The sequence below is a fragment of the Myotis daubentonii genome, chromosome 10, assembly GCF_963259705.1.
Source record: "Myotis daubentonii chromosome 10, mMyoDau2.1, whole genome shotgun sequence".
In the NCBI taxonomy this organism is placed as follows: Eukaryota; Metazoa; Chordata; class Mammalia; order Chiroptera; family Vespertilionidae; genus Myotis; species Myotis daubentonii.
The window spans coordinates 40995550-41009375 of record NC_081849.1 but is presented as its reverse complement, the minus strand read 5'-3'; the positions used below and the strand labels follow the sequence as shown (position 1 = coordinate 41009375).

The 13826-nt window shown below is 37.7% G+C and overlaps 1 protein-coding gene across 2 annotated transcripts in view; it reads left to right on the top strand.

Annotated features, from left to right (window-relative positions):
- The window catches only part of SEMA3E (semaphorin 3E), a 228956-nt gene that overhangs the window by 162641 nt on the left and 52489 nt on the right, over positions 1-13826 (top strand). For both annotated transcript variants that reach the window (XM_059712174.1, XM_059712173.1), the window contains exon 5: positions 13150-13243. In XM_059712174.1, the coding sequence (XP_059568157.1) occupies positions 13150-13243 (94 nt within the window). The remainder of the gene's footprint in view (positions 1-13149; positions 13244-13826) is intronic.

The window sequence follows — 13826 nt, the reverse complement described above, 5'->3', positions numbered from 1 at the left end:
TTGAGTTATCAATAAACATTGATAAAAATATTCAAATAAGTTTAATGTTTAAATGTTACAAAGGTGGGGCACAGACCCCCCTCCCCAATGGTGCAGGGGCTTGAACACTCGCCCCTTCTGATGAAGGTCTCCTGTCCCCATGGCTGCTTCCTGCTTCCCATGCCCAGCTCAGATCGGGACCCAGGTAAAGACAGAACCTGGCTGGAGAACCTAGCGAGGGAACATGGCTACAGAACCTCGCTGGAGATCCGAAGCAGAGCCTCTCTGGAGATCAAGACCAGAACTTGGCTGGAGATCCTGGCTAGGCTGCTGATCAACTGAACGCTGTCTCCGTGTCATTCCTTCTTCGCCGACTCCGTCCACACCTTTGGGGAACCCCTGGACCTGCTGGGGTTGGACCCCGGCATATGGCGCCCGAACAGGGACCCCTAGGTAAGCGCCCCACACTCGGGACAGATCGGACTCCACCGTAGGAAGAGGGTGGATAGTCTTCGCCGACTCCGTCCACACCTTTGGGAACCCCTGGAACAGGATTCCCCTAGGTAAGCCCCCCTCCCCCATTGAGAACCCCCACACTCGGGACGGATCAGACTCCACCGTAGGAAGAGGGTGGATAGTCTTCGCCGAATCCGTCCACACCTTTGGGAACCCCTGGAACAGGATTCCCTTAGGTAAGCCCCCCCCCCCCATTGAGAACCCCACACTCGGGACGGATAGGACTCCACCAGGGTGCTACAGACCCCCCTATAGAGGATAAGTAGGGTAAGAAGGTGGATAGTACAGAACTTAGATTGAGAAGATGTGCCATACTGAGTCTAAAGAAAAAAGACTCTGTATTGATCTTTTAACATATATGCTTGCTAGCAGAGGAATTAAGGTTACTCCCAGTCAGACAGAACGTTTTAGACAAGAAGTATGTCCATGCTTTTCTGAGGAAGGAAAGGTAAATGTAATGGCATGGGAGAAGGTAGGCCCAAGGAGCCTTATCCTTAACTCCACTGCAGCCTTTCCACCCCGGGAAAGTGCAGGATTGGCAAGCTCTCCCTGAGGTGATAGATCAGGACTCAGGTAATAGCAGAAAGTGCCAATCCTACTCTTAAAATGGATACAAGAGAGCGTTTCAGGTTTTTCTTTTTAATGCTTGCTTTTAAAAAATAAAAAAGGGGGAATTTGCCGGGAGCCGGTCCATCCTTGCTGTTTCAAGGGACCTGGCATATATGGCATACGGTTCTTAATATGTTTGCTCACCTTCTTGGCGCTGTGTTTTAACCAAAGTCACCTCTCCGAGAAAGGTTAAATCCCCAGGTAGGGATTTTCCCCTGAAGTTAGGGAGGGAATAAAACCCCTCAACTAAGTGCCAGGCGGGTAGTTAATCCCTTTAACTATGAACAATCATGCTTAAACTACATAATCTTTTCTCCCTGGAATGGAGATAAGAAACGCCCTAACCTTTGTAATAGAGATTGATAGGATTGAATCAACTGGTATAAATACAGTTGTAACAAGACAGAAACACACAGAACTCAGAACAAGACAGCAAGAGACAGAACTCAGACAGGGCTTGGAAGACAGGACCAAGAGAGACAGAGCCTAGGCACAGAACCTACACAGAACGTTCTCTAGAGACAGAAGAACTTCGCTGGAGAGAGCATGCCGGAGGATCCTGGACAGGGACTGGCCTCGGAGCTTTGAGGCAAAGCCTGGCGAGAGAGCATGGCAGGGGATCCTGGACTGAACCTGACTGCAGAGATTGGCAAGAGAACCTGACTAGAACATGGCGACCAAACCTGGCTGGAGAAGTCCCTGTGTCATTCCTTCTTCGCCGACTCCATCCACACCTTTGGGGACCCCTGGACCCGCTGGGGTTGGACCCCGGCAGATAGATAGATAGATAGATAGATAGATAGATAGATAGATAGATATACATTTCCAGCTTCTGGACTAATTATTTTTGACTGTTTCTCCTTTTCTACTACTAAGTTCTTAATCATCATTTAGATTTTTACCTCTTATATAATCTCTATAGTGAACTGCTTTGATTTCAGTTCCAGGAATCTTCCGGAACCTCAATTGGCATCAATTGTATACTATTTCTACCCGAGGCTGTCCAAGTAAACTTTTTTTTTTAGCTGGATTTAGCAAGCCTTCTTTATTCTAAGGACTGGTACATAGTAATGGGGCTAAGCTAGTCTGTTTTTTATGGCTCTTTTATGACCTATGCCAGTTTATATCAGCACTTTTTTTGATGTGATGATACCTTCACCTTGCATACTTTTTCTGTCCTAAGTGGGCCCCCAAAAGGCTCTTAATTGGGTTTTTGTTATAAACTGTAGTCCAGCCTTTGGGGCCTGCTTCTAGTTTTGCTTCCTTCCTTAATCCAGTACCCTTCCTCCATGAGGAGGAACACCACTACCCTGCTCAGCCCCTGTGGTGTTCTTCAGGGTGAGGTGCCTGCTGGACCAAACCCCTCTAGCATCTGGCTGCTGCTTTCCATTTGGTCAGCAGCAGCAAGGAGCCCGAGGGCATATGGGATGTACTGTACCCCAGACCGTGCAGTTTGCTGCTTCCTCACACCCTTTCCTCTCCCCATGCACAGGCTGCGGGCTGTGGGGCTGGCCATCCAGTGAGCCACCCACCCGTGACACCTTACCAGCAGGCTGCGATCTGCAGAGGGAGGCCTAGTCAACTCCAAGTTTCCGCTGATGCCCTGTGCACGGGGACTTTCTGTGTGTGCCCAGGGTTGTTCCGCTGGCCTGGGGACAGGGCACTAGCTCTGACTGGGCAACACCACGAGCTTCTCCACCATTCAGTGGCAGGCAGCACACATTCTTCAATGAGACCTGAATCTCCCTCCCAGTCTGTCCTTCCTCAGCTCCAGTTCATCTTTATCCTTGCTCTCCTATCATCACTTTGTTTGTATTCAGTGGCCCCTGTTTAACTCACTGTAGGGTAATTTGTCTCTTGATTGGATCCAGATTTATACAGATAATAATGTATTCCCTCTACTTCTTAAGAACCAACTACTTGCTGATTTTCTATTGAAATTACTAAAAGGACTTTACCACAGTGAAAACTTGTATCAGCGTATGCTGCTAAGGAGGAGAGGGCTACCACATGCTAGGGAGTCCAAGGACATTTGGTCAGCTAAGACGCCACCAGATTGGAGGAAGGTGCTTAGGATCAAATGGCACTGCTTGATGATCCTACGCACTGCAGAGAAGCTCCTGGCAGATTCTCAGGACCCTGCCAGGAACATCTGGCGAGTAATGACAACGCGTTACTTACATGATATAGAGGCCGGCCTAAACATAAAGTTGCGTGCAAAAAGGCTATAAAACAAACAAAGACATTCAAGAAACTGAACCCCAGTGTAGCAGCTTTGGCAAACCCAAGAAGAAAGAAGAAAAGTAAACAAAACCTGCGTTAATGGTGTTTTCTTTCAGGACTTTCTGTAGGACCCCATTTCTCTCCCCTCATGTGACCAAATCCCAGTTGAGATAATACAAATTTTACATCAGCTAAATATGTGACAGGACAAAAGTGACAGGAATCAAGGGGACACAGTGATAGTTAAGTGGAGAATGCTTACCTTGTTTCAAGACACAAACCAGCTGGTGGACACCTCTTCACTACAGTGACATCCGCATTAAAAGCAGCGACTGTTTGGGGCTAAAGAAAGTTTCTGTAGCTAAAATATCATAGCCCTGGGGGTTAAAACGTATTTTTAAAAGAAATGGAGAAAGAATGTAAGATTTGTTTGACACCCAAGTAAAGCTCAACATAAGCTCTATGAAATAAGATATCAAAAATGTTACTAAGACTGGAAGGAAATATAGCTTCAACAGTGGTTGTCCCTTAATAGTAAGATTATGAAAAAATCATTATTCTCAGCTTTTATATTTATATAGTCTACATTTTTCTCTTTAATGATATATTCACTTAACATGTAAATAATGATATTATTTCAGACATTTGTAGTCATACAAGTCATTGCCTTCTTCTTTGTAAGGAATTCAAAATACAGAGACAAATTTTTTTTTTCAATATTTTCCCAACTTCAGTCCCTTCCCCAGAATAAATTACCACTAGCACTTTGGACTGTGTCTTTTAGACCTTTCTCTTTCTGGAAAGAAACAACCTAAACTGATGATAGTGGTTCGTAAATAAACATCTACATCTACATCTACATCTACATCTATGTATACCTCTATCTGTCTTTCTACTATCCTATTCCACACCTGTAGGCTTAATCCCAGTCTCCTCCTGACTGTGTAATACAGAGCAAGTCAGTCCTCCTCTTCCCACCTGAGCTTGTTCCAGTACTTCGTGTATAGGGGTGTTGCGAGGATTGGATTCATATCAGTAAAGCACCTACAGTAGTGCCTGGTAAACAGTAAGAGTTATATAATTGTCAGCTATCGGCATCACCACCAGCAGCAGCGTTGTCATCATCTGATTTCTTTATCTTCTCCATTGGCATCAACAATTGCCATCACATGCCCTTTCACAAATCTGAATTCCTAGTCCTAACATTTTTTTTATCTCCTATATTGCCTTTCTGGTATTCCCTGTCATTTAAAAAGTATCCAAATTTGTTAGTCAAACGCATTCTTAATGAAATTTATCATGTTTCCTTAAGCACCTTTCCTTTCATTCCTTTTCACTGTGCTCCTTACCGCAACCTAGCTTTTCTCTAAGTTGAGTCAGTGGTGAAATCCTTTCAGCTGTATCTTTAAATTAACTTTCCAACCCATTCCGGCTCTGTTCCTCCTGCCAGAACCATTATTATCCCTGAATACCGCCACTAACTTCCTTACAGTTTTCATTGCTCTTCAATCCAGCTATTTCTCTGCTGTCAAATGAACCTTGTGAAACAATAGGCCTTTTTAAAGTATTCATGATTTACCCCTGCACATCGACTGAAAGAAGTCTAAATGCCTTATCTCCGAAAGCCGGTGTCCTTCACAGTCTGGCTCTAATGTACTTCCTCAGTCTTCTCTCCCTCCCGCTTATTAAACTTCCCCTGTACAAGTCTGGTTGCAGTCAGTCAGAGCTACTCACTTCTTTTTTCCCCAGCCCTTCATCTAAGCCTTGAATGAAATGTTTTGTTCTAACTCTAAAATGCCCTCTTATAGGAGAGTGGGTAAGAAACTGGCATTAGATCTTCCCATTGCTAGCTGTGTGACTTTGACTAAGTTTAATATTGCTGAGCTTCGGAAACTTTACTTGTAAAATGAGGATAAAATTATCTGTCTCATGAGGTTGTAGTAAAAATAAATAAACAACTAAATAATGTTTTTAGCACAATACTTGAGATGTAGTGTTCCTAATATGAAGCTCAATCCACTGATTTTTGGTTTTCTTAAGAAAAACATCCCAGAATATCACCATTGTCTCTCTCAACCCAGACCATTCTAACCCCAAAACTAGAATTAGGTTCTAATTTCCTCTTCTCCTCATTCTGTGTAGCTCATTATAAGACCTTTCACATTGAGGTACTCATTGTACTAACTGTATTTCCCTACCTGGAGTCCAGAAGACACAATTCCTGTCCTGTGATGTTTTTTGGAGCATCACTACCTTTAAATACATAACTTAAAGATTTTTCATAAACAATAAGAACATTTAGGTAACTATTTTGTAGCTTGTTAAGTGCTCTTCAGAAATGAATTATTACCTTTGCAGCACCTAACACAGCGCTGTTCACACAGGACTACAGCGTACACTGAATTGAAGTGCACACTGAAATGATGTCATACGGAGCTTATGTTAGGTACTGTTTATTCTGCATTCTGCTGTCTTTGGTCATGTGGTCCTCGTCAAACATGCTGGTTGTCTCTTAATTTTATTATAGTTCTAACTTATTCTATATGTACAGGCATGAGCCTCCAGAATAATCATACAAAAACATGCTAAGATATGCATGCATCCCTTTTTACTTTTGTGTGATAAGCTAATTTTTGTGGTTTGATAAAGGGAGGACTGAGATGCAAGAAGAAGGGTGGCGCACACACTGTCATACTGAGGACCAGGTCGGGGGGCGGGGTTTCCCATTTCAAGTATCCAGCAGATTAGACTGGCCAATGTAAAATCAGAAAGGGTTTAATTATTATCAGCTTGGAGAATAATTCTGGAATACTCATCTCTAACTACATAGGTTACCACAGTGCGGATACATTTTTTTATAAGCATATTTACTCTTTCCATGAGAAAAGGCCGGGAATCACATAGCCCAGACTCCTCTGATAACCATGAAAGACATTGCACCATAACCCTATTTTCCATAATTGCCTCTGTTGATACTACTTAACTCCAAGAGCTGTATGGTCCCAGCCAGGGGGGAATGGCAAATCATTTGTTACAACAAGTGTCCTTTCCCTTGCAGCTGTCCAGTTCTCACTGTGCAGATGGTGGATTTATTTTTCCTTTTACCACCAATTCTTTACTTTCTCACACAGGACTGTGATCCTTTGTGATCATATATGACTCAGTCAGTAGTAAGAACACTCATAGAATTGAGTTTTCAAATGTGTCCAAGTGAAAGGGAACAAGGACACAGAAATGAGGGATAGCTCTGAAGGCTGTCTGCATATTAAAGAGGCGCTATGACTTCCTTCCCATGAAAAGTAGACATTCATAGTTTTATAAAAAGCTGCTTTGTCCTCAAAGAAGAATTTTGATTCTTGTTTCATTGTGTGTGGTCAGAATAACAGTGAAAATAGTCAAACCCAGGGAAGGTGGACAGGAAAAGCAGTACAGAAGAGAAGTCTCGATCATAAAGCTAACTTGAGTCAGTATGGTCCATTTCTTGCCATGTATAAATGTCTAAAGACCTCCATTCTTCAGTTAAATTTTTGAAAGTATACATAAATATTTGTTCATTATTTCTAGCATTCTCCTATTTAATATTTTAATATTTAATAAATATTAATTTAATAGTAAATAATTTCATATTAATATCTCATTTAATATTTTGCATAGTAAATGCTTAATTTTATTATATACATATAATTACATATACAAATAAAATATCTAAATCATATATTTTATCTATGAAACAGGTACAGTTCAATTCAACTGCTTATTGGACACGCTGTGCCAGTTATTTTATCATACAGTATATATAGGAAATCAGAAGCTTACATTGAACAAGTGTTTACTACTACCGCTTTTTGTTCTACAAATTCACCCTAAAATATCTGTACTTGATAGCAGGTTCACAACTGTTCAAAAAATAGGCATACATAGTTATATTCACTAAAATTGTTGGCATTTTATTAACCAGGACCTGAAATTATGAAATCTAGACTGTGATGCCAATTACTGCACAACTTTATTTTTGTCAGCCTTCTTTCATATACTTCTGCTTTGAATAGTGTATCATTTATGTAAAGAGATTCCAAGTAAGCAACTCGAGTAATTTGTTATGAAATGTTGCTTTAGTCTCACTATGAGTTGTAAATTTAAAGTTGGAATAACTAGGTAGTCCAGAAAGGGATTGACTATATGTGATGAATTTTCTCTCACATTAAACTTGACTTTTTACAAAATCAAACACCGATGATTATAAGGTAAATGAATCAAATCAGTATCCTTGCTATAATTATAAGAAGATTGGGTGTGCTCATCTTTCAAATAATTAAAATACATATCTTAATCTTAGAACCAGATATTTATTATAATATGATATTTTCTAATATGGCCTTAAAGGATATTTCTAAATAATATTACCAGCATTAGCTGTTTATATTCTTGGGCTTGTTTAGGCTTATTTTGATCCCTTTCAGTTATTATTCTTAGTGATTAAGAAATTGTCTCATCCTTGGAAAGTAGATACTTCTTCAAGTTGACATCTTAGCCTTTGTGATATAACCCTAATAGTTTTGATAGCTTTCTAGAATGAAAAGATATTTCTATCTTACTTTATACATCTATGGCCTTACAACATTTAAAAATTTTATTTTGTTGTCTTTCCTTGATTTGTATGAGTTCATTATAAAGTAAGCAAAAAAGAAAGCCTTGGTTTTTATTTGAGTGGGGGAAAAATTTTGTTTTTCCCTGTAGTATTTTTTTCTTTAAAATTTTGTCATAATATTTATCACTCTTTATTTTATGTCTTCCAGATTTTATTTATGATTTTAAAAGGCCTTTTTTCCCAGGAGTATATGCAAAATTTTTATACCTTTTTCTATTCCTCATATAATCCTATTTCTTATGTTTAAATTGTTGATTGATCTGAAATTTGTTTACAGGGCTAGAGGACATGAGGTAACAAACTTTTTTTACAGATGGCACTCCAGTTGTCCAAACACCCACTTATTGAATAATCCACCATTAATCCATAGTTCTTTGAAATTCTATCCATATTAATGTACACTCTTATACCATATTGGCTTCTTATAATATAGAGCAAGATTTTAAAGTTAATTGTAGAACAACAAAAACAAAATGTTGAATGAAATCAATGTTATGCACCATTGGGTTTTATGTGAAACCCAGTTTCAAATCCTTGGATTTTTAAAAGATCAGTTTTCTTATATTCAAATTTTCTAGTTCTTGTAGTTTTTCAATGGCCTTTAATCTTCATTTCTTTCTATGATTCTCACAATAGTCATAGGAGATACCACATTAAAATATTATTTCTTCTTTGTCATAACTCATGAAATTGAGGTTAAAAGAGGTTAGTTATGGCATTTAACTAAGATCAAATCTGAACCTTTCTTATCTCCATTTTGGATTAACTCTCTTTGTAAAACATCTTGACCCTTATTCTAATTCTTATTACTATTCCTATTCTCATTGTCCTTCTTTTCTTCCTTTGACCTTTTACCAGTTTAAGAGAAAATAGTATCAAAGACCTAATTTTATTTCTGCCATTGAAATAATGTATTTGTCTAATTCAATTCTTAAAATTTAGTTACTAGATATTGAAGTATAGTTAATAAATTGATTAATGAAAAAACTTAGACTGCTATAAATTATTTTTAGTGACCTGTTCATTTTGACTTTGCTATTTGTTAAATTAGCAATTAGAAAGGCTTCTTGCTTAATTTTTATGGGGTTTAAATTAAGTAGTATGGATCATGCTTCTTAAATTCAATATTGGCTGGATACTTAGCACATATAGGCTTCTTGAGTGTTTGTTGAATTATTCATATGAACATAATCACAGTGCAGTGGGGGATAATGCAGAAAGATGCATAGCATAGTCCATGAGAGAAGCTTTGCCTGGAGGAGTCTTGGAGAATATCTGCAAAATAATTTTTCAACATCATTTTCTCATTAAGTAGGAGTTAGTGTTATAGAGCATAGGAAGATTGAATTCACTTTTCCCAAAGGGACAATGTAGTTAAAGTGCTGTGGGTATTATCATGTATTGAACTTTTAAAGAAAATCTATCAGATTGTGCTACTGAGTTTTGATTGGATGGTGGGACTCATCAAGAGTGCTTTCTAAATTTTAAAGCATTAAAAAATAAAGTGTATTATTTTTAGAGAAAAAATGTGAAAACAAAAGAAATTAAAATGCAAAACGATTACTAACAACTTTATCCCCTTTTTGTACTTTTTCCCTCTTTGTTTATTCAGTGTTTATGACATGTTTCAGATATTTTTTTAATAAATGTTTTTATTGCTTGCCATAAAAAAGTGAAATAAAAACAAATGGTAAAGAAAAAGGAGACATATGTAAAACTTTAGACAATAAAAAAAGAAGCAAATCATATTCAAAATTTAATTGTGATACAGATTATTAAATAGCTATTCAATTAAGAATTAAAGCGCATATTATGGCCCTAGCCGGTTTGGATCAGTGGATAGAGTGTCGGCCTGCAAACAGAAGGGTCCTGGGTTTGATTCCAGGCAAGGGCATGTACCTTTGTTGCAGGCTCCTCCTCTGCCCAGGCCCTGTTGGAGCTTGTGTAGGAGGCAACCAATCAATGTGTTTCTCTCACATCAATGTTTTTCTCTGTCTTTCCCTCTCTCTTCTACTTTTCCTAAAAATCAATGGAAAAATATCCTCAGGTGAGGATTAAAAAGAATAATAATAAATAAAGTGCATATTATGGTTATTTATTCTAGACATTTATGTACCAAAACTGCATCTTTGTTTTGTTTTCATTGTTGACAGATATATGTGTATGAGCCTTGTGTATTTAACTTTTTCTCTAATCATTAGAAATAGCTAATATAATAGGTGGTTATTTGTTTTTTAGTATTTGTAATGCTCTAATGTACTTTTGACATCCTACAGATGGGAAATTCTCATTTTGTTTTACTGGTATTTAACACCTGACATACAGGGACTCACACCTATGGGAAATAACTTACTATAGGCTTGCTGAGTTCTGAGGACTTTCCTCAAGGCCTAAAGGGAAAATTCTCCTGGGAAGAAATACCATTTATTCTTTACAAACATTTTTTTTTTCTGAAAAGCACATGTGTCTGTGAACATTTGTAACCTAGATGTCCTGCTTTCTCTCAAGCACAGGAGGATCTATTGAAAAATGTCTCCATATCACACCGAAACAAAAAGCACAGCCCACGCTGTTAATGCTAGTGATGTCTTGTAAATTTAAGCCACATAACTCAGGCAGAAATTCCAGCTGTTAAAACACAGATAATGGGAAGCCAGTGTAAGTCGTGACCAACAATCTCAATAGGGTTAAACACCAACATTACACAGTATTTGAACCATAAACTCGATTCCTTTGGGGTCATTGACAGTGTCATCATGCCTCAGGTTTTCTGGTTGGTTTGGTTGCTAAATCCCACTTCATGGAAGAAAATTATATTACTCGCATTTTAGTATTTTATTGGATTGTGCACTAAATTATATACTGCATTTAAGACCACATTGAACTTTCAAAATAATGTGAGAAACTTCAGATTTGAATTTGTAGTTAATTTTGAAGTTATCTTGATCTATGCAAAATAAAGCAATAAAAGTTTGGAATTTGCCTGCTTTCCATCATAGTATTAGTGCTACTCAGTATGGTAAATATTTTCTTTGTACTTCTTTTTAACAATTTTCACACCTCAGTTGAATAAAGTTGCAGAAATAATCTATTGAGTCCTAGGAATTAAGGTGAATTGGATCAGTGTGTCTTTCTGTCATATGCAGCTTAATGAGGTAAAGAAAGCCACTGTTCTAAAATAATGCAACAAAAGCTCAAAAAAAAAAAAGAAAAAGAAAAGATGTTCAGTATATCCCTTAAACAGCTTTATATCCAAGCATTTGGACATTTAACTATCTTAGAACATATCTATACCTTACCTATTTTTCCAAATGTTTATATAGTGACAGTGACGAGCAATTGTTATATTCCTAGCCTTGATCCTTCCTCCTCTGTGTAATGCTATGGGTCTGTTTCCCAAATTTAATGAAAGCCCTTCAGCATTGGTATTAGCTGGGTAGGCCAATAATTATATCTCATTTGAATAAACGTTTTCTTGTCATGTCATTACACATTTTTATCTGTATGGAAGTGAACACAAAAATGGCTCAAATGATTTATTAGGATTCTTGCACTCTACTAATTTATGTAAAGTGTCTAAAGAGGTAACACTTGTTTTTTGCTTAAAATATCAGTTTAGTCACACTCTAGGTCAAGAGGACATATCTGTTCTATAGGCTGTGGTTCAATTCCAAGGATATGTCTGGAGGGTTACAGGGGTCAGGTGAACGCTGCATTTACCAGAAAGGCTTTGGAAAGGCAGATATCATCGAGAGAGAGAGGAAAGCATGTCCAGTAAGAATGGTGACATAAGGATAGAAACAATAAAGTGGGGTAATTGGGGCGGCTAGGAAAGATCAAGTTTGTGAGAAGGGCGTGCAATTCCCGGGGGTTACTCAGGAATCTAGGATTGTTTATAGGTTCATGATTCACATATGGGAAAGGCTACTCATCTATGCCACAATGGGCAGGGTCACCAATATTCTATTGCAAAGTGCAATTAGCCTTCGAGTAGACCAGGCTTGAACTGCACGGGCCCACCTACACCTGGATTTCTTTTGAAAATCAAGCACCAACTGTATTTTCGACCTGTGGTTGGGAATCTGAGGATGAAGACGACGGACTACCGTTCTATGGAGATTTTCAACTGCAGGGAGGCCCCAACCCCACGTTTTTCAAGGGTCAACTGTAATTTTTTCCTACCAGATTTTCAATATTAAATGTTATTGTCACTTTCCCAAGCTGAATTTCTTTTATCCAAACCATCTATAGCACAACGAATGGAGAGTAACTATAAAAAAATCTTCTACTGAAAATTTTGAAATCTGAGAACATTCCAAGAAAATTTCTGTGGTGATGTGCTTGCAATAGGAACCAATAAAGTAGTAGTTTTTCATGGAACTGTTGATTTCAATACCTCATTTGTGTAAAGCCAGACTGAAATATTGCTCATAGTGTGACACTTATTTACACTAATATATTCAAACAATTATGCAGTAACCATTCTCTAAATTATTAAGTTTTAGATGTCTATACAAAGAATATGTGATGAAGAATACAAATGATTGTAAATAAATATTTCAGATTATTGATGGAAATTTTTATTAACTTCCTTTACAGACTATTTGAAAAAAAATCAATAATGGTCTTGTGGAAAAAAAGCCCATTTCCATGTGTATCACTGAATCTTCTTTTTAGTGACCTTTTTTCAGCAGGTTTTCATTCCTTTGGAATATTCAACTGACACATCTCAGAATAATTAAAACTGTCTGATCAAGTGATAAAAACTACTAATTTCACTTGTATACATGTATATAAGCCAAACCAATGGACATGGACAACAGGGGGATGGGAGCATGAGTGTGCGGGGCGGGGGGGGGGCGAGAGGGAGGTTGGGGGTTAATAGGGGGGATGAGGACACATTTGTAATACCTTAACTAATAATAAAAAACAAACAAACAAACAAAAAAACTACTAATTTCATTCATTTCATCACCTGCATACTTTTTAGGAGGAGTGAGAAAACCCATATAAGACTGCAAAAACCCATGCATTTATTTATAAAGTTTGTTCCTAAATAACTTGATGTTACTGTCCAGTGCCCTATTTACAGTACCTGTTTTGTAAATAATTAAGGTTAATATGTTTATTGAAGCAATTCTTATTAAAGTTGGTATTTTTGGTTTTCTTTCAAGGATCCCCTGTTTCACCTGGAATCACACAGGTCTGAGAGAGGAAGGGGCAGGTGTCCTTTTGATCCCAACTCCTCCTTCATCTCCACTTTAATTGGTAACTATTGCTGCAGCAGACATCAGATGCTAGTCTTATCGATTTTGAAACTTCAGTTGTATTCTTTTGGAATTTCCTTGTGCATGTTGCTTTGTCATATCTATCTGTTTGTGCTGGGAGTGATGATATTAAATTTCAAGTCATGCTAACTTGAGCTAATTTGATTGTAAAAATAAGTGCAACAGCTTTGAAGTATGGGTGTCTCATTCTGAAAACACAAATTGTCACCTAACACCTGATATAAGATATTTTGTATTGTACCACGTATTGTTCAAAATTCAATTATATGAATATTTTATAAAAATTTAGCCAGATAAACTATTTTAACTTATGTTAATTCTTTATATTTTAGTTTTTCCATGATTTTATGGGACCTTTTAATAGTCTTTTCTTGGTGCCTTTCTTTGTTTCAGTAGAATTCAACAGAAAGTCATCCTAATTGAAAACTTCAAAGTTATTTATAAAAATTCCTGTTAATCTAGAGTGTAAGCAATAGAAGTTGACCAGCTCAAATGACCACTAAATGTCCACTTTGGAATAATAGAACAAGCTGGCCATGTCTGTAGATTTCAGTTTGATTCAA